The 27,080-nt window shown below is 47.7% G+C and overlaps 1 protein-coding gene across 1 annotated transcript; it reads left to right on the forward strand.

The window, feature by feature from the left end:
* On the forward strand, positions 1-26,265 carry KLHDC4 (kelch domain containing 4). Its single transcript, XM_013197594.3, has 12 exons — positions 1-217; positions 1,206-1,297; positions 2,200-2,278; positions 3,394-3,492; positions 6,307-6,443; positions 13,081-13,173; positions 14,117-14,276; positions 20,648-20,729; positions 22,792-23,000; positions 24,176-24,581; positions 25,286-25,402; positions 25,681-26,265. The coding sequence occupies exons 1-12, from the start codon at positions 119-121 to the stop codon at positions 25,854-25,856; spliced, it is 1,749 nt and encodes a 582-aa protein (XP_013053048.3). The 5' UTR covers positions 1-118; the 3' UTR covers positions 25,857-26,265.
* Positions 26,266-27,080: the final 815 nt, after the last annotated feature.

The following is a 27,080-nucleotide window of genomic DNA, read 5'->3' on the forward strand; positions in this document are numbered from 1 at the left end:
CGGCCTGGAAGCACCGGGCCGAGGCCGGCGGCGCTGCCCGCCCCGCGGTGCACCCAGGGCGGCGAGGGCGGCGCGGCGAGCGCGGTGCGTCCGGCGCGGCCTAGCGCGGCCTGCCGCCATGGGGAAGAAGGGGAAACGGGAGAAGAAGGGGAAGGGGGCTGAGAAGACGGCGGCGAAGATGGAGAGGAAGGTGTCCCGCAGAGCCAGGAAGGAGGAGGTGAGGGGCGGCGGTGCGGGTCTCGGGGAGTTTTGTGGGCGCTGCTCCCTTGGAAGGGAGAGCTGAGGTGGAGGGGCGCGTGGTTGAGGGCACCTCGGGGGAAAGGAGGGTGCGAGAAGGAGAAATGGTGATTTAAGTTGCCTTCCATCTCCCCCAGCCTTTTCTTGAGGCCTTAAAAGCGAAGGAAAATGTTTCTGTGCTCCCTTTCCCTGCGTGAATGCAGCGGTATGCACAGCTGCAGACAGGGGAGGTGCCGGCGTGTGCCTGTGCGGGCTGCAGGGAGAGCTGCTGCCATGCTGCGGGGGGGAAATCCCCAGATTTTGGAAGTTTGCTGGGATGCAGCTGCCGGCAGGGAAGGGTTGGCTGGTGGAGGTGGTGAGCATGGGGCTGTCGGAGAGACTTTGGATCAGAAACTCCCCCTAGCTGCCGGCCTGCTTGTGCCCTCGGTGCTCGGTGTTCCTGCGCTTTGGAGGCAGATTTAAATTTAATCCTGGAAGGGGATGAAAATACGTGTAGGTTTCTCTCCAGCTAAAGTATAAACTGGCAGTAGACAAGAGTTTCCCATGACATTTGGGCAGTTTTCCGTTGCAGACAAAGAAGAGGACTAGTTGGGTTGTAGCATATATTTCATTATAATTTTGTCAGGGTTTAAATAATAGCCATTTCCATGCCCATTTGTGCGATGTTTTTGCTGCAGGAGCAGCAGGTGCATGCTAAATGCACTTTGCATGCCATCCTGTTAGGCCTCTTCTGAGCAACTTGTCAGTGTTTTAGGAGAGACTAATCTTTAAAGCATATGTGGAAGTACTCAGCATCCATTTCTTTAGACTGAAGTCTGAAAAAAGTCTAAAAAGTCTAAAGTCTAAACGTCTGCAGACTTTTTTTTTTTTTTTTAATGGGGAAATTCTGGGAGCGAACGCTGGTTTTGTATGGTGTGCTGGTGGTTCTGTGCATATCAAGGAACTTATGTCTGTGTTTTTATTTTCAGGAGGATCTTGAAGCCCTGATAGCAGAATTCCAGAGTTTAGATGCTAAAAAGACCCAAGTAATTGAGACAGCCTGCCCACCGCCCTCGCCCAGGTAAGAGATTGTGTGAGACTTTGGCCATCACTTATACACCTATTGATGAAATTTATTTATGTAAAGTTACTTGCTGAGAGCGTGATATCTGGCTTGGCTGATACCTGGAGTTATAAAATGTATGGTATATTGAATCCCTGGATTAAGAATGGGACCAAACACATATTTTTTAGTCTTAAAACCCCCTTTTTAATCATCCCACTAGTACAGCTAAGGAGTCAAAGCACTATTAAGTTAAAGGGCTTTGCAAAAGTAAGAGCTAAAAGGAACCTTTGGATTTGGACTAGGAAGCTGAAAGGATTCACAAGGATGTGCTGTGAGGGACGAGACACTTGATCTGTAGGCCTGGGGTCTGCATGGTGCTAGGTTCTGTATGTCTGTTTGATGTGGCTTGTTAAAAACCCCTCTGCGTGATATCTTTTTCCTCCCGACATGGAGGAACAAGTCAGTCTCCACACGGTGAATAGTACTTTGGTGGGATGAGTGGTGAACAGTGGTGACTGCAGAAGAACGATGCAGATAAGTTGATATGAGACAGCTCAGTTCTACCCATAGTTATGTGCCCTCCTAAAACTAATTTTTGTTCTTGACACACCAACATTAAAATTCAAGAGCTCACGTCAAAAGTCATGTTAAATGACAGTGTAACGTGTGTGCCTAAAATAGGAGAAGGTTTCAGACGGTGTCAAATTAATCTTGCTGAAAGTTTTTAAGAAGTTAATTTCTTTGGGGAGTTTTTCACCCTGGGGTGAAAATCACAGCCTACTAATTTGGCAGCTGATGGAGAGACTTTTGTGTCTAGAGGGCTGGGGTGCTAATGCTAGCTGAGTTAAAGGCTGGAAGTTTCTGAGTTTTACAAGTCTTAACATCTACTCTTTTGGTCACCCCCCTTTTATTTGCAGGCTGAATGGCTCCCTGTCTGCTCACCCTGAGAAAGACGAATTGATCCTTTTTGGAGGTGAATATTTCAATGGCCAAAAAGTAATGTATACTTCAATTTTTTTCTTCTTTTTTTCTGCACTCCCCCTGCCTTTTACTGTAATTTGCATGAGTCTCATTTGAAGCGAAGATTCAAAGCAGCAGTCATAAAATATGTATTCGTCCCTGAATGAGAGCAAAATAGCCTTTTAATTCTGCTGTGATACTGTCTCATGCCTGAACAGTTGGCAGGAAGGAGACATGCTAGAACCCATTAAGGAGTCAGTGTGATTGTCTCGGCATCAATATTTCAGGGCTTCGTAATTTCTCCAGACTTAATAGTAGCCATCTCTGACCCTCATTTTTGATAACTGTTGAAGAATCTCAGTCTTCCACCTTTCAAAGCAAGATAATTCTGCAGCTTTGCAGCTGGCAAGGGATTGTCTGCCTTGGAGATGTGTACAGTAGCAAGTAATTGCAAGTGGGAATGCTTTACTGAATTTCTGCAAGTTGCACGTGTTTATTGTGCTCCTGGAGACACGTTGGTCTTTCCAACCCTGAGAAGTGCATACTGTAGTTAGAAAACTCAAGCCTCCCAGTGATATTTGCCCCCTGAGGATCATCCCATGTGATGTACTGAACTAGTTCTGTTTGCTTCACTACCTTAAGCTGTTACTGTCTCTGGAGCTGAGCAGCAGTTTGGACAACTTTAACCTGCACATCTCTATTAAGCTCCAGCTTCTTAAGCCCTGATAGCTCAAGCTGTCACAGTCTTAACCGAGGGTTTGGGAAGGAACAGTCCAGTCCAGTGGCTCACACTAAAACAGTTGCTGACTCCAGGGCTAGTGGAGGAGGTTGTTGCCCTCCTTCCCTGCCTGGTGGAGGCTGGTGAGCTGTTGCTTTTCAAGGCCAGATTGGACAGGGCTTTGAGCAACCTGATCTAGTGGAAGGTGTCCTTGGCCATGGCAGAGGGCGTGGAAGTAGATGATCATTAAGGTCCCTTCCAACCTAAATCATTCCGTGATCCTACAAATCTGAATGGAAAGCTGGAGCTGCCTACCTTCTCTGCCTAACTCACAGATAACCCTCGGGGTGCCTATGCTTGGACAGACTGATCCTGTCCAGCAGAGAGCTGTGGTGATCTGTTTTTGTTTGTTTGTTTTTTTCCTCTCTAACAGACGTACCTGTATAATGAACTGTATGTTTACAACATCCGGAAGAACAGCTGGACTAAAGTAGAGATCCCCAACCCACCCCCAAGGCGATGTGCTCACCAGGTAAGGTGCAGGGTGCCAAAGCAGCAGCTGGAATTGTTTTAATGACGTCCTAAAGACTTACTTTTTTACCAAGGGTTTCCTTCTGGCTTCTCTGCATTCCCTTTGTAATGGGCTGCCAATGGTGTCACTTTTTTGTGCTGTGGCTCTTCTTTTGAAGATGGGCTGTTTTGCTGCACTATATGGGAACCAGCTCAACCATCCAAAATTCCAGGAAGGTGCTGGATTTTCAAAACGCTGGTCAGGTGTAACTTAGAATTTGACCACAGTGCTGTGGACGGCTGGATTGCTGTGCATGATTAGTGGCGACAGGCCTGCCTCTGTGGGCACTACAGATCCCACAGCAGTGTGAAAGACCCGTCAGTGCCAGGTATCCCTGCTAGCATGGAGCAGTTGGGCTTTGCCAAGTGTCCTAGATGCTCTGTGATGTGTCCTGCCTTTGGCTTGTGATTGTGTTTTGTTTTTTTTTTTTGTGGCATGTGGGCTGTTTTCCTTCAGTGTCCGCAAAGGCAGTGGACAAAGTTGTCTGAATTTTTGCTGGGATATCATGGAACTCTCCTAGACCTCACCTCTTTGGTGCCTCTGTCGTGAACATCGCTGGCTGGTTGTGATGTGGAAGGATTTGTTTCTGTTTACTTCATGTAAAAAAGAAACTGGACGTAGAAACTGGATCAGAGACTTGTATTTTTTGCAGGTCTTTGGCCCTCGCCAGCTGTCAGATAGATTATCTTGCCTGTTGCAGCAAGTGGCTGGGTGACTGGTACATTTCAAAAGCTGCCGTACAGGATGCGAATGTTATTTTCCTACCTGTGGCCAAAGCTCTTTAGAGCTTCCCGGTAAGATCCGATACTCTGGCTAGGTTCACATTCCCTCGTTACTCTGTGCCTAAATGCCAGCCTTGCTCTGAGCTGCGTGTGCTTTCTTTAAAAAGAAAGGCTTTGACTTGATATTTGGGCATCCTTGTGGTGCTTAAAGTTGATAGTGATTTCAGAGGGCAACCTCGTGGTGCTTAAAATCTTGATTTCGGAGGCCAAATTCCACAAGGAGGCCAGAAATCCAAATAGTCCTTCCCTGAGGTGAAAAGGAGGTTGCCTGGTGGGTGTGGAGTTGAGAGGTGCCTGTTTGTGTGTTGGTAGCCAGCAGGTGGCTGTCTAGAAGCTGAATCTGAGCTGAGCGAGCAGCCTGTGCATCAGGGAGCTGCAACTGGATTATAGCAGATATAAAAGGAGAAACATACCAGAGGAGTCGTGCTTCAGCAATAAGTTTTCTGTCTGGTAATTAATTACAGTCACACAGGAGACGGTTCAGCCTCTTTAGCTGAATGGCTTGTTGTCTTCCCTGTGACTTTATTTTTAACACGTTTTCTGCATTAGCCTAAAGGTAAATAGGAGTATGTCTATGCATGTTTTCGGTCTTATTTGTCACCTCTGGTCTCTGACACACAGTCCTCTGACTTAGGCTGGCTTCATTACATCAGTTCAACAGAACCGAGGGGAGAATAGCCGTGGATGGCTGTCGTCAGTTTGAGCTGTTTGAGGAAAAGGTCTGGCTGTGTAATGAATTTAGAGCCAGCTCTTCACAAGGTCACACACAAGCATGAGCAGGCTGTTGTCTGTACCTTCACTTAAGTCTTTAATCACTAGATACCCATGAAAATCAGGCGTGGATCCCCTTTGTTTTTAGGTAACTTCATGTTCCCACAAACCCTGCTTGCAAACACACCCAATGTTTTGTCATGTTTAATTGTTGCATGTACGGGCTGGTTTGTGTCAGGGCATGGTCATAAGTTTAATGCTAGAAATCTTCTTTGCTGCTTGCTGGAAAAGACAGGCAGGTAATGAAGCCCTTCTGAAGAAGTTGGGATAACAATATTGATTTGTGAGGGTACCCTGGAAAAAATGTGTGGGGAAAAAAGCTCAGATTCCTTTTTGGGATACCTGTGTTTTGCTTCTTAGTCCCTGTGCAGATAATTCCAGCTAAGTGGAGTCTTGCTCTTCGCTTCCTGCCTCGTAACTGTCAGCTTGTGTTGCAACAGGGTGTTTTGATGCTGCTCTGTGCAAAAATAATAAAACAAATCCCTTTGGTACTCTTCTCTCTGCTGCTTGCCTCAGCCAAAGCAGTAACAGTCTCCTTTTGTTCAAATAGTGCACAGTTCCTTCTGTGTTTGTTTTATTTTTTTTTTCTTCAGATAAGAGCAGTAATGCCTTTCAGGTCTTGGAAAGCTTCAGGTTTGGACTTGCACTGCAGCTTGGCTTCTGAACTGTTTCTTGTTTAATAACCTACAAAAAATGGTAGTGTGTAAAGGGCGGTTATGCAAGGTAATGGCCTTTTCCAAAAGACTTTTCCCTGCCTTACTGTGCCTGCCCAGTGTTGGGATGTTACGTGCCTTTTAGAGGCAGGAAGTGCCCCTGTTCCTCTGATGGCTTGGGGTTCATCATCCACCAGTATGTCTTCTGCACGATGCTATTCACATGACTAAAGGATGGGTGAAATGTTGCTGAACCTTAGCTGTGGAGAGAGTTCAAATCTTTCTGTTCAGCAAAGGAAATATGTTCTCAAACCAAATCCCAAGATGCTTCTTAGAGACTGAGTTCCTTGGCTCACCTTCCTGTGCCATAGGGAAGAAGTGCCACACAATGAGAAGCTTACGTTTAAAATTCCCCTTCATTCAGCCCCAGAGAGCTGCTTTTGCCAAGCACGGCAGCAGTAGCTGCTACTACTTGTTTACTCCTTGGAATTTGGTGGCAACCGTGCATCTGACCTGTCCCTGGTTCCTGCACTCTTGTCTGATCCTGTTCTTCCTTCTTCTCCTGACAGGCAGCGGTGGTGCCCGCAGCTGGTGGGCAGCTCTGGGTGTTCGGCGGGGAGTTTGCGTCTCCCAATGGGGAGCAGTTCTACCACTACAAGGATCTCTGGGTCCTGCATCTGGCTACCAAGACCTGGGAGCAGATCAAGTAAGTGGTGTGTTCTCGAGTCAACAATGTGGACCTCGCGAGGAACTGTGTCAGCGTGGTCCGAACTTGGTTCCTGCTGTGGTGCTGTGGTTTCACAGCTGTCTGCCCATCTCTTCCTTGAGTACAGAGGTGGCTGTGCTAGAAACGGTGGACAGGGCAACCTCCAGAAAGAAGTGGAAATGGAAGATGTGTTCCAAGTCCATTGAGGACAAAGCCGTTTTATTTATTAAGTGCCTTTTGGAGCACAGGTGTGTTTGGGTGTTAAGTAACTGAAGGAAGGAGTATCCTGAACAGCACTGTGTCCTCCCAGTCACAGCGAGTGTAGGTATCCAACTTGAAAACATTAATTGTTGCTCAATTTGGGCTCCATCTGGACCTATGCTCGTGGCTGGGCTGTGCTAGACCTTAAAGGATCTCACCCAGTTTTACCATTGCTTGAGAAGACAGCTTGTCTTCCCCACAGAGCCCAGTTCACTCCTGATAACTGGCATTTTCTGTCTAAAGATTCCTTGGGATAAACCAGTAATTCAGACCCATCAGGGTAAGTATGTGCCAGAAGCCCTGGAAATGTTTGATGGGAGTAGACACCTAAATACCTTCGGTGGATCTGGCCCAGAGTCTGCTAATGTTTCCTTAACCTTTGGCTTCTAGATTTTTCTGCTCACTTACACGTGAGAAGAAGATTTCTGGTGGGTCAGCTGGTAAACTGAGAGGCAAGAGATGTGGCTTTGGTTCTGACTTTGACTCATACTTTCTTTTATTCTTTGGGATTGTCTTGATTGCAAAATTAGCCAGAACACAGCCTTGGCTGGGCTGAAGCTCCTGCGCAGCTGACCCTTGAGGTGCCGCTGGGGAAAGCAGCAGCTTTTGAATGTTTGCTCATCTGCTGTTTGACCCGTCGAGCTCCTGAGCGTGAACTCCTTGTCCTTGCTTCTGGTGGAAAGCCCTAAATCTGCCTGGGCTGATCAATTCTTGCCCCGCTTACAAAGTGCAGGTGCCTGTCATCTGTGTCTTTCTCTTCTCGTGCGGTAATTGAGAGGGTGGTTCAGGGCTGAGCTGTGCAGAAATGGATACCCTGCCTCTGCCTTGGCACATGCCTGAGGCCACGCAGTGACTCATCGTGCCTGGTGCCTGTCTGCCTTTCCCCCCCCCGTAAAATGGGAGCACTGGGATTGCTTGACGAGGGGAATTTGGAGGTTTAATTTTGCTAATGTTAATGTAGCACGGAAGGGGCTCTGGCGTGGAAGGTGTAGGGGAGCCAAAGAGCAAAAAATCCCGAGGAGTCCAAACCATGCAGGGTTGAAAGGACGCTCCACAGCGCGGTATCCTGGCAGCAGCAGCGCTGCGAGGGTCTGGGGATCATCCTTTTGAGTACCTCTGGGAGGCTGAGGGAAAACTGCTCTGTTCTTCAGCGGCTGGTTCCTGTCTGTCAGTGTGATTCTTGGCTCCAGAGCTGGCAGCGTTAATCTAATAGCAGCTGTAATTTGTCATGTTACAGGAAGCCGGGTTTACTCTAGTGAGCCCTGCTTGGCTTTGAGAAGTGGGGGTGAGAGAAACTCTCCAGAACGATGGAGGGCTCTTTGAGAGGTGCGAGGCTTAAGAATACCTGTCAGCATGCAGGCTGCTCTGTTGTGAGGCAGAAGCCAACGTAATGACTGTGACTGTACCCCCCCCAGCTCCCCCAAAATAACTTCTGAATCCCTTGCTCAGCCTCAGCCAAATAAAGGGGATGGAGCTCGAAGGCATTACGGCCCTACCAGTTTCGTGAACGCGGGCGGGGGAGAGGAAGTGATGATCCCCCATAGAGTCCCTGCTGAAAGAAAGGGTTGACATTTCAACCAAACTCTGGGCTGAAAAAAAAGCCTCACCAGAGAGCAGTGCTAATACCCAGCTGCAGGGAGAGCGAGGGCGGGAGATTGTTTTTTGTGAGCCATCGGAGAATCCGGATGAGGCTTCGTTAGTTCCACCAGCGATGGCGCAAATTGTTCTCCTGTGGATTTGCAGATGCGTTGCTGTAGAGCTGATTTAGGGTTATCCACTCCTGAAACAAATGCTGCAGTGCCTGACCTGCCTGGGAAGCTGAAATTAGGTAGTTACAAGGCTCAGCTCAGCCTGCATCTTATCTCCTGTGGTACAGCAGCCTCGGGGATGCTGGGTGTACTGCAAGAGCCTCTGCTCCCACCCTGGAGCAGAGCATGAAGTTTGCATGTGCTGCGAGTTGCAGGACACCGCCAGCAGTCCCTGGCCCCAAGTGGACTAAACCACGGCAAGAGAACCTGTTTGGAGCTTGTGATGGTTTATTATGGTTAGCGAGGAGGGAAGCAGGTTGGTAAGGTGAGCTCCTACTCCTCTGATAAGCAGAAGCAAGTTCTAGGTACCATGCTTTTCCAGCTGCCCGAAGCTGCCTTCTGTCCCTGGGTGTTGGTAGTCAACACTGGCTGCCATGACACAGTGGAAGGATGCATTTGGAGACATTGATGCTTTGCTGTCTCTTAGTAGGTAAATGGGTTGACGTTTCTGAAGTGAGCATCATAAATTCTATGAGTGAAAGTGCCCTGGGGAGATGATCTTTCCTTCCTCCCTGCCCCGTGCAGGATCAACTCCATTTGAACTTCTGGGGGCATTTGGGTGGACAGCTGTCTTTCAGTCTTGCCATAATTTTGAAGACACCCGTGCCCTGGTTCCAGTGTTGAAATAAAACAAAGTGCATCTCCTCCCCGTCCTCGGGCAGAGCTCCAAGAGCTGCATTAATTAGGCATCTGGTGGAGGAGGCTGTGAGAGGATGTCTTTGTTTTAATGCTAACCTGGCTGAGTGTGAAAATCAAGTTTCTGCTGCCTCTGTTTTTCCGTACAGCATCATGATGACAGTCAGCTTGGGAAGGGGAAGAAGAAAGGACAGAGATGATTGTTGAGTTGTATGAGGGATTTTTCTGTGCTTTTGAAACTCTTGATTTTTAACATATACTGCATTGCACTTCCTTCTAGTTATTCCAGCCCCACACCTTAGATTTCAGACAACTGTGTTGTCCTTCCTGGCCTACGGTTTGTGCCAGAGACCATCTTGGTGCCATAAGAAGCTTGACTGTATAACAATTTTGAAGAGAAAATCTTGAATAACTCACCCGTGTTGCCTGTCTGCAAAGGCTGCTGGGGAAGTGGATCTCCAGTATCTCCTAGCGCAGAGCCACAGTCGTGTCAGCCAGCTTGACAGAGTTAAAAGCTGCAAGCCGCTATATTCACTTGCATTTTGCGTGCACGAAGATGGCCCAAATGCAACAAATCCCAGCCTGCTAGAAGACGTGCCAGTAACTGACTTTGCTGACTTATTGGGACCACCTTATCATATGTGTGATCCATGAGGTTGCGTCAATGCACGAGTTTGCTACTCTGCCTTAGAGCTAAGCAATATTTTAACCTAATCGCCTCATTCCTTCCTAGAGAGAACGTTTCTGTTCAGCTCCGTGTGGCCCAGTGCGCTCCCTCGAAGAGAGGTGGGGAGTGTCACACGTTGGGGTTGTACTTGGGAACTGGTAGATCCCTCCTCTGTGTAGTTCTTTGTCTTGCTTATGAACCTGGATAGCTCCCTTGCCTTTAATTCTGGCATGCTAATGATACTTCACAGTTTTGTGAGATGTGGTGCTATAAATATTTCAGGGTAGCATTTCACAAGCGTATGTTTAACGCTGTTTACAGAGAGAACTGGAGCAGTCGCTGCAGTGCAGGATGCCTTTCAGCACAGGTTTGTTTATGACTGATGACTGTTCTTGCTCGTGTGCTCTTTGTCACTGGAAAGATCAGATCCTGCAACACAAGGTAGGAAAGTGTTTTGGTGCTTCAAGAAGAGAAGGGTATTTTGGTGCAGACTTCTGGCAGACCAGAATTGAGCTTGTGAGCTTGTTCTTTGGTAGATGAAGATCCAAATGTATGACTGTTGATTGACTTTGCAAAGGATTTGGTCTGGGGGTTCCATGCCTTGTGGCAATCGTGTTTTCACTTGTGTACCTCCTAAATAAGTATACGAACATATGGGTATAATGTCTGTATGCCAATGGACAGAATACTTGTCGTTTGCATTTACAACCATAAAATATGAAATACTGAAGTCCTGGGTTTCAGCTGCCTTGTGTACTGGAGAATAAAAATGCTTTGTGCTGAAATGCCCATTTATTGGAATGATCTGTGCATCATCATTTTTTTTTTCCTAATGAAAAAGTGTGGAGATTCACCTGAACTTCCTTTGGATGGAGGAATGAATGAAAAGGTAGCTCACTCATGCAGCCTGTAGACACTGTGACATGCAAGTCATTAATTCTTGAATCTGGGGGCTGAATTCAGGTCTGTAACGTTACTATAAGACCCAAAGTAACTCCACAAGCAAAAGCAAATTCCTTATGGAGCAGTTTTGATCAGACTTCTGCTTACATGTGTAGAGCCAGTCCTTATCCAGACTTATCTTTTGATCTATTTTTAAAAAAAAAGTCTGGAGAATTTACAGCTCCCTCCCACATGTCTGCTTTCTTGTGTCAACCCCATGAAGTAGACTATTAATCATAAAGTCAGCGAAGCCATTTCCAAAATGTTTGTTTTGGGCCATGAGCAGTGATACAGGTAAAAAGAGACGGTCTGCATTTGGGAATCAAGGTTTCAGGCTAGCAGCAGGTGCCTTCCGGAGTGGCAGCGTGGCTGTATGCTGCTGCCACTCTCGCTTGACTGTGTCATGCGTTTTTACAGAGCCGTGTTTGGGGAAGAAGGACCTGTATGAATTGGTCTATGTAAAAATACTTTCTAAGAGCAGTTGTTGCTAGTGTAGAGGGCATCTCCTTAAATCAAAGTGTATAAACAGGCCTTTTTAGCTGATGCCTGTACGGTGTGTAATGCTAAAGCCAAGGGAGCTGAGATGGCAAAATAGAGCGCAGGATGAAGCCTTCTGAAACTGTTTCAGCATCTGCTCTCGTAGCTTGTATTGCTAGCCTAAGGAAAGTGGAGAAGTGCCTCATAATTGAGAAATTGATGCTGGTGCCAGTGAGACTTCTCTGAATTCGGATCAGGCCCCAGCCTGGATGTTTTTGTTTGTGACTTAGAGCTAATTGTATGCTTGTGGGAACTTGTTTATTAAAACACATGCATCAGTGAATAAACGTTTACCATTCAGAATTGATTTTTGACTTGCAGGAAATGTGTTTGAGAAGCAAGGCAGAAGATGTTCTCTGGGAACAAGGTTTTATTGTTAATGTTGATTTCTAATTCCTTCTTTCCTTTAAAAAAAAGATTTTAAAAGGTGCCATCCTCTGGAATAATAACATGGAATCTTTGTTATAAAAGAGAAAATGATTTCAGATCCTGATGAAATTAATACAAGAGGTGATGTTCTGCAGGGTGGTACTTAAAAATCCAGTAAATGCCTAGAAACCCCTACTCTCTGTTAGAATAAAGAGTGCAAGCAATCAATATTAATTCAGGCGTACCCAAACGCTGCTGTTCTGCTTGGAGCTCTTCATTATGGCTGGTGTGAGATTGTCATTTCTGCTGGTGAATAAGGGCCCTCATTTTCTCTCTCCACAGAAATCCATCACTGCTCTTCACAGCTCCCCGCTGCCAGTTAAAAGCAGAGCAGTAGGGTTGGGGGGTTAGGTTTTGTTGTTGTTTTCAGCGGAGAGCAGGTTTCTAGGCCCTGCTCCTGCAACCATTTGACACGTGTTGATGCTGCCTGTTGAGAAACCTCGCTGGGTTAGGTGGTGCTAACCGTGTGTGCTTCGGGAGGCTCCTCAGCGAGGCTGAAAATGTGATAGATTAATCCAGGGGGCAGAGAACACACGAAGCAAAACCCTTTTTTCTCTGTGTTTGGCCTGAAGTTCCCTTTGTTCTGAGAGATCTTGGAGGCTTCTTTGTTCTCTGTCTCATGCGAAGCTCTGTCTGTGGATGAACATGAAGGAAGGTGCATCTTCATTGCCTCTCAGGAATGTCGTTGCCAGCTGCCCGGCTTTGCCAGAAGCTTTTGGATGTGACAGATGGGGTGATGTTGCTTGTTCCTGGAAATGGAAGTGGCATATTTAACTGAAAGGTCATGCAGCCTTGAGTAGAGCAGAGCGGTGATGCTCCTGTAATAAGGAAGATAATAGTGATAACCTGTTTGGCTGCAGTGCCTTTGTTCTTGAGGAAATCAAAGTGATTTGCACTCTTCTTACTGGTTTGGTGGTATATCCTAGCTGCAGGTAGATGAGTGGAGATGGTATGGATAGGTCATTTCCTACGACATTGAAGGAGAGTGGATGTCAGAGCCGGTTTTTGGCTCTTACCTGGTACTTAGAGAAAACATTTCTGCCCGGAGTGCTGTTCTCGCAGTTGTGGGAGTTAACTGCTAATCATTAAACTCTCCTGAAAAATTACCTCCTGAGTCATAGCAGAAAAGGCTTCAAGTCTTGGGTACTGTTAGAGACTAGATGGCTTATCCCTAGGAATAAAGCTGTTACCGCAAAATGCCTGTGTTGCAAATACCAAGTGTTACAGGCAGAGCACATATACTGTTCTGGAAAAAAGCATACATCTGTGTTAAGGCAGCAGAGTTTCCCCATGTTTGGATGGGCCCACTAAGAGGAAAGGGAACTTTGCTGATGAGTGGAATTTCTTTGTCTTTCAGGGCATCAGGAGGTCCTTCTGGAAGAAGTGGGCATCGCATGGTTGCTTGCAAAAGACAGCTGATCCTCTTTGGAGGTTTCCACGAGAGTGCAAGGTGGGTTACTGCAGGATGATTGGGAGTATTGAATCTGTAACAAAAACAACAGAATTTCACAAGCAACCGGAAGCTGGGCTTTAATACAAGGATTTTCCTTAGCAATAGTTAGCAAACTGTATTTTTATGTTAGAAAGAGAAGTGATCTTGATTTTAAAACCTTCAAGTGTTTGAGAAACCACTGTGTCACTTAGATAATCACTGAAGTAGCTCCTCATCCTCATAGCTAAAGCTCAGTACATCCCTTTTGGCCTCTGCCTCCCATCAAAGAGCCTTCTCTTCCTAGAAACATCTTCCCCGGTAAGCTCTGGCATACCGTGTGAGGTCACAGCTACTCTGTCATGGGGACTGTGAAGAGAGCTGAGCTACGTATTTTCTCAGAGATGCTAAGCTGCATAAGTGCGGTCCCTGGGAGCACAGCACAAGTTGCAAAGCCTACCCGAGATTTGGCTAAGTGCTTGGCGGTTTAACCAGAGCTGGGCATTTTCCACTAGCAGTGTGTGAGCTGGCTAGTTGAAAGAGAGTGTGTGTGTGTATATATGTATTTATTTTTTCCCTCACCCCCTAGACAGACATAGCAGTAATCTGTTTTGATCTTTTTGTGTTCTGGTTTAAGTCACCTCGGATTGTGTTTCCTGGAAAGAGTTGATGAAAGCTCTGTTGTAGTAAGGAATAACATAGGTAAAAAAAGAACCCAGAGAGGTCTTGCTTAAAGGAGCTTTGTTAAATGCATACTGTTGCACTGAAACAGTAACCTTCAACTGTACAAATCTTCTGTATATTGCCATGGCTACAGGAGGAGAAAAAGCCATAAATGCAAAGAGTTGAATAAGGTGTTGCACCTCTTCAGAGGTTCCTGGTGCTGTTCCTGAAGTGATGTTTTATCCTGTCCTAAATGATGGCTGTTACAAAACCTCATGGTGTGCCAATTTGCCCTCTGCAGAGATTACATCTATTATAATGATGTGTATGCCTTCAACTTGGACTCCTTCACCTGGAGCAAGCTGTCTCCATCGGGGATTGGGCCTGCTCCAAGATCGGGATGTCAAATGGCTACCACTCCTGAGGGCAGCGTAATCATCTATGGAGGCTACTCCAAACAGGTAGGAGGGACTTTGTGGTAAGGCAGTGCAGCGTTTCCCAAACGCCAAACAGAAGAGTTGATGGAAAAGCTAAAAGGCTAAAATGAAACCTGAAATGTGACAAATTCAAATTGCCTAATGAGGGCCAAAGCGATGGTCTTGACCTGTGGTGGTTTAGGGTTCTGTGCTTTGACTGCCGGGAGAGAGCAATGGGCTTAGTGTGTGGGAGAGTGGAATTCAAATCTCTGTTCTGCTCCTTCCCTCTGCTCTGTTTCACGAGTGTTGTCTGCAGTGCAAGATGTGGTGATCACATTGTGTAACTTGCTGCTGCTCTGGCTGATGATATTTCCTCTTGTCAGGCAGCTGCCAGATGTCCAAAAACTGCTGGTAGTGAGTGCAAGTTAGCCTGTGGACGTGCCAGCTTGGAGTGATTGTGCAATTGTGCCCTTGCATTGTTCATACACGGTGTGGTTCAGGCTGCTGGGAGCCAGTGCTGCTACCAGAAGTGGCTTCTTGTCTTCTAATTGTCCCTTTGTTCATGCAGTTGTCCTGACCGAGGAGCCGATCTTGATTAAAACTAACATATTTTCCCTGCTAATCTAACCCAACATAAGGAGGTGATGTTCTGGAGGTAGGAATAAGCAACTGGAAGAAACAGCATTTTTTGACAATGGTAGTGGTTATTGCCAACTTAAGGCATTCTCGGGCAGCGCACCTCCATGTTGCAGCACTTGCAGGTTGCCAGGAGCCTTCTGTTTTCTTGGATCAGGGAAAGAGTTACGGCAGCAGCGCTAGTTAGCAAACTCAATAAGCCAAAGAAGACTTTTGATGAGCACCAGGCTTCCTCTGCTCTGCTTCTTGCTTTGTTAATCACGGTAATTTATACCGGGTAGGCCTTTAGACCATATGTCCTCATTGACCAAGTATCCCTGTCTCCATGCTGGGATGGAGGAAGTAAATATTTCATTGAGCAAAAGGCTCCTGCGAAAGCTTTTAATGTTACGAACGCAGACTGAAGACCCGGATCCTGCTGCTACTGTCTCAGTGGAAAGGCATCGCTTCCAGCAGTGCATCGCTGGGGGAGGAGGACGCGTTGTTCTTCTGATGTGAATAAATGAACAAAGAAGAAAAGCAGGGAAAGAGGAGAGTAGTCTGGCTATATATTTAGAAGCATTTGTGCCTCCTCACGGCCTGTGCTTAGGGCTCTAACTCCTCAGAGGCGCATTTGATTAAATAGCAGCAACAATACAAAGGCATTTTCTACCCAAAAGGGCTTTGTCTGTTTCCTGTCTCTGACTTGTTCCCTCGCTCTCGAGGCTGGGGGAAGCTTGCATGCTCTGCCAGGTGTGGATCTCTTACGGCTACTGGAAGTAGCTGGGTTTCAAGTGCATACCGAGCCCTGTGGAAATACAAAAGTTGACGCATGTTTGCGGTTCTGTTCTGCTTTACGAGGGTGGGCTCTGCTGCACTGCTCTGGGTTGTTTTGAGCTCATAAAAATGAAGTAGAAGGGATGGGGGAATGCAAAGCTGCCCTCAGCCTTTTGTTGTGACAAATAAGCACTCAGCCTTTATGCAGGGCACTGAGCGAGGATAAGAGCTGGATGCAGTTCCTCTCCAGCTTGGAGAACAGCTTTTAGATTATAACAACCACTCGTTAGGAATCTACTTCCTTTGTAATATAGAGAGCTGAGTCTGCTGCTCTCTGTCGTGCCATTCCTAACAAAGACTTTGCTTGTGTCTTCTGCAGCACAGGTGAATTTTGGGGCAGGAATGGTGCAGCCAAGCTACAGACAGACCCAAGCACTGGACAGAATTTTCTCTGTAGCTTTCTCGAGATGCAAAGGCACCAAACCACCAAACTGCGGTGGGCAGTTCTGGTGCGCTATATCCCGTGGTCCCGTTAGCCCTTGTAAATCTGCTTTGAAGTACTGTACCAAAATAGCTGTGTGGTGGGGTATAATGCGTGTTGCCAAAACAAAAAGAGACATAAGCCCAGGAGATTCATAGTTATGGGTGGAATTATAGGTATCTGTGTACCAGGCTGGCTGTCAGGGCCCTATAAAGCCAGAGCACCACTATCGGCTTGCAGCCAAGAATGTTTCCCTGGTCAAGTGATCAATCTGCCCGTCCTCAGTCAGGGCAGCAGGCACTGTGAGCTAGGAAGGGAAAAGCAGAGAGGTTTGATCCATGCCTTGGTTTGCTGGAACTGGACAAAGAACTGACCACAGCAGGTCGGTTTTCAGTAATGCCTTGTGGTCTGGGCTGTGTTGCTCAATTCCCGTGATGCGACCCGAATAATTCCTGGCTGGGGAAACGGAAGCAGAAAAGATCAAATGGCGTCTGAGGCACTCTGGTACTTGTGGACAGAGGCAGGACAAGAACCCTGGTACCCAAGACATGTTGACTTGTGCCAGCCACTCCATTTTGCTGTCCCAGAATGTTAAGTTCAAACGGTGAATGTCCAGGGCCCAAGTGGGGAAAAAGGACATGCGAGCTGTGCAACCCTGAGTGCTGCTGACGTGGGATGTTGGTGCACAAATTGAACAGGGGCACGCCTGATACTTTCAGTACACTATCCTTAGCACAACAGTGTCCTTCTGTTCATCTTTATCATTTCTAGACTGAATATTAAAGACGACTCCTGTGGTCACTTACAGAAGGAATTGCTGAAGGTGTTGGCAGCCCTGCCGAAACATACCCCAGAAGCCCGTGAGACGCTCAGCCTTGCTCGCCTGCTGATCTTAAAGATGTCCTCACCCAGTTCCCTTGCTGGGAACGGGGCTTGCTGCAGCAAGCTGCATTTTTGGCTGAATAAAGCAGCGAGACCTCTCTATTGCTAGGCAACGTGAGCACACTGTGCCTGACTGGCACGGCGAATGCAGCCGGGAGGTGGTAGAGGCTAACGCTGCTCTACCTTGCAGGTGGAAGCAGCCTACGAGCCACGGGGGGGCTGGCACTGCGTGCGTGCAGGGCTTTTGGATGCCAAAGTAGGCTAGCGTGTGTTATTTTTTTCTTGTAGTGGTGAGCTCTGCAAAGCTGAAGTGGATTCTGCTGGGAGATTGCTCGTGGCAGGGCTGGAGACTGAAAGGCAAGGTCTTGTGGGAAGCGTTCCCTCCGCAGTTCTGCCTGCTAAGGGCTTCTGTTAATTGGATGTATTTTGCCACTGTTGATCTCTCTCTTTTATTAGCCATGTTTAGCAGGTTATACACAGGGAATCCTGAGTCCCAGTCTTCTCGCAAACAGCTCTCCGTGCTTCAGTCTCCCTGCTCTTTGAAGGGGGTTAGGCATGGCTCTTGCTGTTACTGGAGGTAGAAGTTTTTAGCTAAATCCCATAAAGCTCTTGTGACTTGCTGATTTACCTGTATGTGCAAACAGGTGGGTGTCCTGGTTGCGAGGGGATTGATCTCTCCAGTAGCAGCGTGCTGCTTGCTGGTGAAGTGTCTGCTTTTGAGCCAGTGTGAGCTGGGGAAAACAGGCATCGCTTTGACAACAAATAACTAACTCCCACTCCACCTCATTGGGGTTTTCTCAGCCCAGGAAGCTTTGTCATGTTGCATACGCAGTGTGTTTACTACAGGGAGCCGTGTGGTTTTCAGGAGAAAAACGATGCAGTTATTCTGTGCAGCCTGTAGGATAGTGAAGCCAACAGCTCTCTCAATAGATGTTGTTCCCCCTTCTTCCATGCAGACAGTGCTCATCTTGCTGTGCTTGACCGCTGTGCATCTGCACCCCTCAGCCTGTGTGGCCCCTACACACAAGAACATGAACTGTGCTTCGTATTTGAGGACAAACATCAGCCTACTTGGGATTGGAAGAGAGAAAAAAAGGCCATTTCCATGACTGTTAGCAGACATGCACTTTGCCGTCGCTGGGCTGTGCTTCCGTGCTGCAAGCTGTGAATCCCCCTGCCCATCTCTCCCCTCTCCTCCCCTCCTTCCACCCATCTCTGAGAGCTCTTTGCTCAGGTGGGGCTTGGAAGGGTGTTTGAAGCGAGGGCCAGACTAAAAAGGCTGCCGTAGCTCAGCTGCCCACAGCCTGCAGCTCGCTGGTGACTTCTGCCGCTTGAGACCTGCGTGACAGAGACAGCAAAGCGTGACATTGTCAGCGCCTGGTGTTTGCTCTGCGCAGTGACTCACAGCCCTTGGAACTTGAGACCTACTACTGTAGATGCCACAGTTTGTGCACTGCCAGTCCATGATATTGGTGTACTTAGCGCACTGTTCCTGGAAGGTGTTTTAATGCCTTCTTGCCCTGGCAACCTACTCTCAAGGTTTTGTTCAAAGCGGGTGGCTGTGAGCCCCTCCAGCTGTGTCCCCAGCTCCTCTAGTGATGCATCAGGACTACTGACCAATGCAAAACCTTGTCTTGCTTGTTCTCCGTGTGCTAAAAAGGTGGCAGCGGCAGAAGGAGTTGTCACTGTGTATGCCCTTCCTCAGAAAACAGGCCTGTCACTGATGCTTGATCCTGCAGGCTTCCTGTCCCTGGTGTGCCTGGTGTTCTGTGGCTCCAGGATGGGAGGTAGAACAGAGCAGTTGTTGACTTCATTGAAGTGATTGCACAGAAGAGGATCTCTCCAGCGTAGATGCCCTGTCTTGGAGACTGAGTCTTTCAGCGTGCTGATGGGATGCTTATGTGCATGTAGGGAGCAAGAAGACGTGCAACAAATTTCCCAGGACAGACCCCGGTCTTTGAGTTAACTGAAGCTTCCCTTTTGCTGCACTGTGAGTAGCGTTCTCCTGTTCCTCACAGCGCTTCGTTATCAGCCTTCCCCAGGGCTTTTCAACATCACCCGAGTTACAGTGTTGTTGTGCAACGCCTCAGACACACTTTGTTCCCCTTTCCTCTCTGCCTTTCTAAGAATTGAATGCCGTTCCTAAGAGCCATCTTCAGGGTGTGCTTTCTGGAGCAAGGGGCCTTGTAATAACAGCACAACGTAGCCTGCAGTAACAAAACCTACCAAGTGCAGAGCGCTGGATTGGGCACAAATAAGGAGCAAGAACAAGACGACACCGTGGCATGCACCCAAAGCTCTGCTCCTTCCAGAGCACTGGTCTCAACCCTCCCAGCTTCTGCCAGGACCCACTGCCTGCCTCCTGGCAGCGGTCACACAGCACAGTGATGCCATCGCCCCCAGGAGAAGGGAATTACAAGGAGGCAGGAGCTGTGCATGAAGGATGGGTGGGTAATGACGTTATTAAAAGACCTCCTACGGTGGCATCGCATAGTGCTGCTTTCCAGTGGTGCATGTTGCTGTGGGCACTGGAGTTCAGTGAAAGGAGCGAGGGAAAATGCATTTTAAATGATGCATTTAATTACTTCACCTGGGGCTTGATCCTGCTCTTGCTGGTGTTGCCTCGAGTAGGGCTGGACGTGGGGCTTCTTTTTCTGTTCAGGAGAGAGAGCTGATTCTGAAGGCTCTGCGGGGCTCAAATACTGTTAATGACGGCGGCAGTCGTGCTGCGGGGCAGAGCTGTCACCACTGCCTTAGCTGGAGTGGGATGGATGCTGGGGGGTGGCAGGGACTGCGGGTCTGCTGGTCACAGATCTGTTCTTAAACTTGGGCCGTGCAAATGGTGCAGCACAGACGCTCTGAGCTTCTGCTCAGCATTCAGGGGCAGCCTCCCAGAGGGCCGTACAAGCCCCGCTGGAAGTTGCGTGTGGCACTTCGGAGCGGGTATCTGCTCTCCCTTACAGCTAGAGGAGCAGAGGCACAGATGTTAAATTACTCCCCCGAGAATACCTGATGCTGTCCGTGGCAGAGTAAAAGGCAGAATCTTGGGTTTCCTTGGTGCTGCCCATCCTTGCTTTCTTTTTTAAAATCGTCCCCTGTGATAATTATTTTTCTGGGTGCCCGAATTCCTGCCCTCACGCCGCATCCTGCAGACTTTATGAGCCCACAGGCCCCAGGATGTGTTGCAGCCTGGAGAGCACAGAGCGGAGGGAGGCTCCGGTTGGCACAGGCAGAAGTCGCTTGTGGTTTGTTACACGTCTCCCACTACTCGCTTGTAGGATGGGACTGAGTGAGGCGTGCTTGAAGTCATGAGACACCAGCCTCCATTTGTCCCTTCTGGCTGCCTCCCTTCCCTCCTGAGGCATTCGGATTGCTGCTGCTCATCACTGAAAGTAGCCCTGGTTTGACTGCTACAGCTGTGAGCTCCGGAGGCACAGCGTCACTACCCGTGTGGCTTCTTGTTGACCCTATCACAACATATGCTTTTTCAGTGCGGGAACATCTAGATTCAGGCTGTGATTGGGCTTTTCTGTGGGGTGGTGAACTCCGAAAGGCACATCCTGATTTGGGTGACTTTCCAGGCCTTGAAGAGTTGGGCCTTCTGCGGTTTTGGCAGTTGAAATTGTTTCACCGAGCATCCCTGTCTTTCCCTTCTCTGCAGAGAATTAAGAAAGACGTTGACAAAGGCACCCTGCATACAGATATGTTCCTGCTGAAGGCTGAAGGCTCAGGCAAGGAGGAAGGTAAGCTGCTGCTCCAGCTAGGAGGGCTGTGCTGGAAGTGATGCTGCAGGACTGTGAATGCAAATTCTCTCTCTTCCGTTGAATAAGAGGCCAAAAACCCGAAACCCAGGACAAAATTTCCCCTTTAATTAAGAGCACTATACCCCAGTGTTTGCTTTGGGGCTAAACACAGCAGATGAGTTGATTTAAGTATTTCTTTTTTTTCCCAGGAGTAGTTAAGTGCATTTGTATACCGTGACACTAGCTTAAAAAAAAAGAGCTAGAGTGAAAGAAATGGGAGTTACTGAGAGAGATTAGAGAAGTTAGGTCCTCCTTTCTGCAGCACACATGCAAAAAAGGAAGGTGGGCCATCGCACGTACAGGCAGCCATTCCCCACGACTGTGCTCTGCAGAGGGAAATGGGGGGTAGGTGTTCATTGCTGCAGCAGACTGCAGGCCCCGCACCTCTTCTGTCCCCTTCCACCAGTCCATTTTACAGCCTGAAAAGATGAGGCTGTGTTGGCTTTGCTGAGCAAAGCTGGCTGGTTAACTGAAGGCTGTAGGGAGCCATGGTTCTCATCTCCAGGTGATTTAATTTCAGAGCTGATGTAAATGGGAGCACTGACACTGTGAAACAGCTCGGGGATTGGAGCTGCTTGAGAAACTTCTGCGAGGAACTGGCAGAGCTAGTGGAGGGAGGTTGGGGCGTACTTTTGGTTGGAGAATCACTTCTAGCTCGCAGCATCGCCTGTGTTGACATTTCCCAATTGGCCCCAGAATAGTCTGAGATGGACTGGAGGGTCTCCAGGCTCCTTGCGTAACGATGTGAGAAGCTCTGGCCTGCACAGACAGCTTCAGGAAAAACTACAAGGAAAGATATTTTAGGGATTTTTTTTGGTTTGCGTGTGGGAGGGAATTAAAACAACATTTTGAAATTCTTGTTCTCTGGGACATTTTGAACACTGCTCTTCTGTTTCTCAACAGAAAATCCTATGAATTCCAGAACTCTTCCCACTGGAAATTCCTGCTTTTGAGAAGCTCTTTTTAGTAGTTGTGGGTCATCTATAAACTCTTGAGAGAGAAGATTAGGATATGATCTTGTGAAATTACTGAGAACAGGGATACCACTAAGGATAGTGCTTGGTTGGTTGGTTGTTTTCTCCCATCTATCTGTGAGTGTCCTCAGAAATAGGAATTTCATCACCTCCCTTAGGAGAGGGTGTATTCTGTCCTAGGCTAAAGGGGTAAAACAACCTTCTTTGGTCTGATTTTTCTAAAATGTTAAAGCTGTGACTGATTTCCTTAAACCCAACCGTCTTAAAGTGGGACTTGGGGAGGCAGGTTGGTCACATATATTGTCTGGATTCCAGACCCTGCTTGCATTATGTCCTATTAATAGTTTAGCTTTTTGAAGTTGTGGTTCCTTCAGAAATGCATTGCCTAGCCTGTGCGTATGCTTCTGCCAGCCTGCATTTTAGGGATTTACTCTAAATCCACAGTAGGAAGGATTGGAGCAAAAGCAAAGGGCTTGGAGCACAAGCCTTCTCCTGAGTACTTTTTTCTTTTTTAAAGTTTGGGTCTCCTTACAATGAACTGTGCTTGTTCTTGGGGGGTAATGATGCAAGCTAGCAGATAAGGTACTGTAGTAGCAGGGGACTGTGGAAAGAATTGGTGTCGTATGAGCCCTGTGGGGTAACTGAGGTACCTTTCCTTGCTATCCAAGGCTCCAATCAATCCTGGTTTGCAGTCCACCTTCCCGTAAAGGTGTACACACCTTTCAATAGGCCCCTTGTTCCAGAAAGCACACTGTAAAGATAGCTCTCTGCATCTGCGTTTATTGGAAACATAACTACTTTCTTAGACTAGGAGAAAAGTGTGGATTAGTTGGGTGATTGAAGTGGAAATGCAAGTGGTGTTCTGATTAATCTTATTGTTGAGCCTGCACAGTGCGGTTCTGAGTGTCTGAAATGGATCAGGGAGATGCTTGCAAAGATTGCTGGAGAACTGAAGGATCTCAAAAGATGTGAAAACGGTCACGATTCTCCATTTACTGATGCTCATGTTTGTTTTTATCCGTTACCAGAGAAGTGGGCATGGAGTCGGCTCAACCCATCTGGAGTGAAACCCACTCCCAGGTCTGGCTTCGCCGTGGCAGTGGGTCCCAATAACCGCTCCCTTCTGTTTGGAGGTGTGCATGATGAGGAAGAGGAGGAGAGCATTGAAGGGGACTTCTTCAATGATATTTATTTCTACGATATTGGGAAAAACCGCTGGTTTCCTGGACAGCTAAAGGTCTTGTTTTGAAAATAATACAAATGTCTTCAGTTCTTTCTCCTTCATCATCTGTAACATGCTCTTTTTTTTTGGCCCCGTGCAACTTCCTCGCGGTCCTTCCCCATCACATAGCCCCTTGTGCTTTCCATGCCCTGCTTTCACAATGCGGTGCAGACTGTCACCCTTCTCGGGACAGAGGAAACCTGTGAGCCCTGATGCTTGAGCAGTGAGTGAAAGTGGTTCAGGAGGCAGTCCTCTTCCTCTGAGAGTCAGGCTGCATGTGCCCTCTTGTTGTGTAATGCAAAATGAAGCAAAGCAGCATGAAAACGTAGTTCCAGTGTTTTACTAGAGGCCGGCTCCCCGTCACGTGTGTAAGTCTGACGTGAGCTAGTTCGGTAAAAGCTATTCTGAAAAGATCTTGTGTTGCATTGAGATAATGGCCTCCCCCTTTTCTCCATTGTTGATGAGCTGCCGAAAGGGATGGAATATTAACCCTTGACTCATAGGTACTTCAGAAATGTGGCCCTCAGATCTTCAGCTTTGTTTGAGCCACTCAAGGGGGAAGCAAGGTGCAAACGACCTGGTTGAACTTCTTTCTTTCCACCCCCACTGTTTCTGGCTTTGTCCTCAAAAAGGAGAAGTCAATCACATAATAACAGGGAAACATCCACTCAGGTGTTTGCTTCTGCCTTCCTAGCTGACTGTTTTCTAGCCTTTTCACATGGTGAAGCCTTTTCACTTGGAAGACCTGGAGTGCTTCCTGATAATGCACTGTAATTTAGCACCCAGCAATTGTTTCGATTTCACAAAATGGTGGGTTATTTTCTCTTGCTCCTGTCGTAGACCAGTGGACTGTGTGTGTGCACGTGCACGTGTGTGCACATCTGCAAGAGAGAGAGAGAGCAAAAATGCTGTTTTCCCTCTCTCTAGCAGTGCTGCTGTTGATAGAGGCAGCAACTCCATGCCATGGCTTCTCCAGGGGTTTCGTTGCTCTCTGTTTTATGGCTGGTAGAAGTTCATGCTGAGTGGAAGGTTGTAGCTCTCACCTGAGGCTTACAGTTCCAGTGAAAAATAATTGAATTCACCCCCCTCCCTCCCAGCAGTATCCACAGTATTGTATTAACTGCTGCATGTGCTGTTAGCTGCACACAGTTCACATGCAATCTCCCTCTGCTCCTTGTTCCTATTAACAGGGACCCAAGTCAGAGAAGAGGAAGCGAAGACGTGGCAGACAAGGTGAGGCAGAGGGAGCTGGAGATGAAGAGGTGGAGAAGCAAGCTCCGCAAGGCCCAGTGGAGATCGTCAAAGAAGTGGTGGCAGAAGATGGGACTGTCATGACGATCAAGCAGGTGATCTCTGGGCCTGCAGGAGAGAAGGAGAGGTCTGAATCGGAGGAGGAGGAGGAGGAAGATGGAGCCTTGAGCCCACAAGTAGAGCCATGCCCACGTTCAAATGCCATGCTGGCGGTGAAGCACGGGGTTCTCTATGTGTATGGGGGAATGTTTGAGGTGGGTGATCGCCAGTTCACCCTCAGTGACCTCTACAGCATCGACCTGCACAAGATGGAGGACTGGAAAGTGCTAGTGGAGATGGATCCAAGTAAGCTCTGGTGGTGGGATGTCTGTATGTATGCCTTTAGTGTAGCGAAGCCCAGGATGTGGTTTCCAGGAGTGCTGTATTTTAGAAAGAAAGGACCTGTGGAGTTTCCTCAAGGGATAGTGATGAGCTATGAACAGTGGTTCTTCCTGGACAAGAAGTAGCTTGGAATTACGGGATATGCAGTGTCTTATAATTAGTACCACTACAGAAACCTCTTGTCCAGAGATTTGCAATAATTCAGAGAGTGAGCTCTGGTCTGTCTGCTTTGAGAACCAAGGCATGTAAACAGAGCATCTTTGTTCACTGGTGGCAAGTTCTAACCTTATCCCTGCCCTGGAAGCTCACAGTCCACGCGTGTGTAGCAGGCAAAGGGCAGAAAGGCAGGAGTCTCTCTCGCAATTGTGGAGCTGTAAAGTGCTTGGGAGGAGACTTGACTCTTGTCAGCATTGGCATTAACCAGCTTGTCTTCCACAGCTGCCCTGTGCTGTTTAATTCTTCCTGACTCTATTAGATCTCTTCCTGCTGTCCCCTGCTGCCTGTCAGATCCAGGCCCTGTACAGTGTGTGGATCTGCAAGGGAAACAAATACAGCAGGGCTCTTAAGGAGCATGTCTGACCTTGCCCTGGCTCCCTCCGTGACATTTCTGGGTGTAGGAGTAGGAAACAGGTGGTTATTTATTTCTTCTCTTTTCTTTCTAATCAAAGAAGCACAAGAATGGCTGGAGGAGTCGGAGTCGGATGAAGAGGCGGATGATACGGAAGGTGCAGAAGGTGGGGAAGAGGAAGAAGAGAGCTCTGAAGAAGAGAGCGAAGATGAGGAAGGTAACGATTAAGATGAATGTTTACTTCATACTAATATAAAGTGTATTTTGGTACAATACTTGATGGCATCCAGGTCAGATTTTCAGCGAAGTTTACATAGCACACGGTTCTCAAGGGGTATAGGGGAAATTTCTTTGGCTACTGAGAGGTTTTTAGGTTATTACATTTAAACACGTAAACTGAAGTGTAGCCTCGGATGGGTTGGCACATGGGAGAGCAGATTGACTTCATTAGCTGTTTGTGACCTCTCCTTCTCTCTTCCTCCTCTTGTGTACTAGGAGAGGAGCAACACCCATCTGTTCAGCCTGATGAGAAGCACGCAGACTATCTGTCCAGGACGGAGCAGTATTGGATTAAACTAGCCCGGAGCAACATGGGCCCAGATGCCAAGGAGAAGAAGGTGGTGAAAGTGGCACATGCCATGGCAAAGACATTCTATGAAGATTCAGTCTAGATGATGTGGAGGCTGTTCTGTGAGTGCAGAACCATGCTGGGAGCAGTGGTTGGCCCCACTGAAATCAGCCTGATGTGGCAGGCAGTCAGCGTATCCGGAAGGCTCCCTGGAACTCCATATGAGTGCCTCTGGGCTGACCTGTCTCAATATGCCTGGTTGGTTAACGCTCTCGATGTGCTGTTATTCCCCAGAGGTTATGGGAGGATCTTGAGGAACAGGATTGCTGTCCAAGCACTTGTTCTGAGACGAGTATATAATACTGTCATCATTTGTTCAAAAGTCGTTTGGAGTCTGGGAAGACAAACTGCACATCACAATGGTTCTCTAGTCCCAAATTCCCCACCCTTACTGGGGCCAGAGCTTGTCCCCAGGGTTGTCTATAATAAACTACTTTGGTTTGTTACATCAACTTGATTTTCTCAATCCCATCCATTTTTTTTTCTCCTTTCCGCCAGCTTGTGGCAGAGGGATTGCTGCCCCCTCTGTGAAATGCGCAGGTAGTGGTAATAAGATGCACCAGCAGCCCTGAGGTGTTGCTGCATTGTCTGGAGAAACCTGGGAATCCTTCCATAGGTTGTCTGTATGACAGCCACTGTAACCCCTGATTCATGCAACAGAAGAAGTCTCTTCCTTTTTAGCATTAGCTGTAACGGGTTTTGCTTTTGCTTGTGGAATCCCCCACTTCACTTACTCACGTTAGCCAAGAAGCGTTTGTCCTACACGTGAACACTTTATGACCAGTGAAATGTCCTGCCTTGAGACCTGTTGGCATTTCGAGGTCAGGAGGAAGTGGGCTTACACTCAAAGGATTTTTTCACCCCTTCTTCCTTGACTCAGCCCTTCTCAAAGCATCTCTTTCTTTGCAGCAGAGCCGTGCCATTTGCCCATAGAGACAACAGATGGGATACAAGCGTGTCTGTTGCAGCAGGCAAGTGATGACTTAAGTTGACACCAGAAGGCACTGGCTGTCCTTGCGCAGAGAAATCCAGGGTGCTGTGGGTATTCTTTTAGCAGGGGCACCACCAGGGAGCCAGCTCTCAGGAGAGCAGTACTAGGTCCTACAAGGCTAATTAGAATGCAATAAAGACTAAGTAGAGCAGGCTGCCCATGTGATTTAATTGTCAAGATAAAAACACATTTGATAGGGAGGAGCCTTGCATAAAAAATAATGGAAGAAGTGCAAACAACTCGTTTATAACCTAAGAAAGAATCTGTAGTGCTCAC

The sequence above is a fragment of the Anser cygnoides genome, chromosome 12 (genome assembly GCF_040182565.1).
Source record: "Anser cygnoides isolate HZ-2024a breed goose chromosome 12, Taihu_goose_T2T_genome, whole genome shotgun sequence".
Taxonomy (NCBI): Eukaryota; Metazoa; Chordata; class Aves; order Anseriformes; family Anatidae; genus Anser; species Anser cygnoides.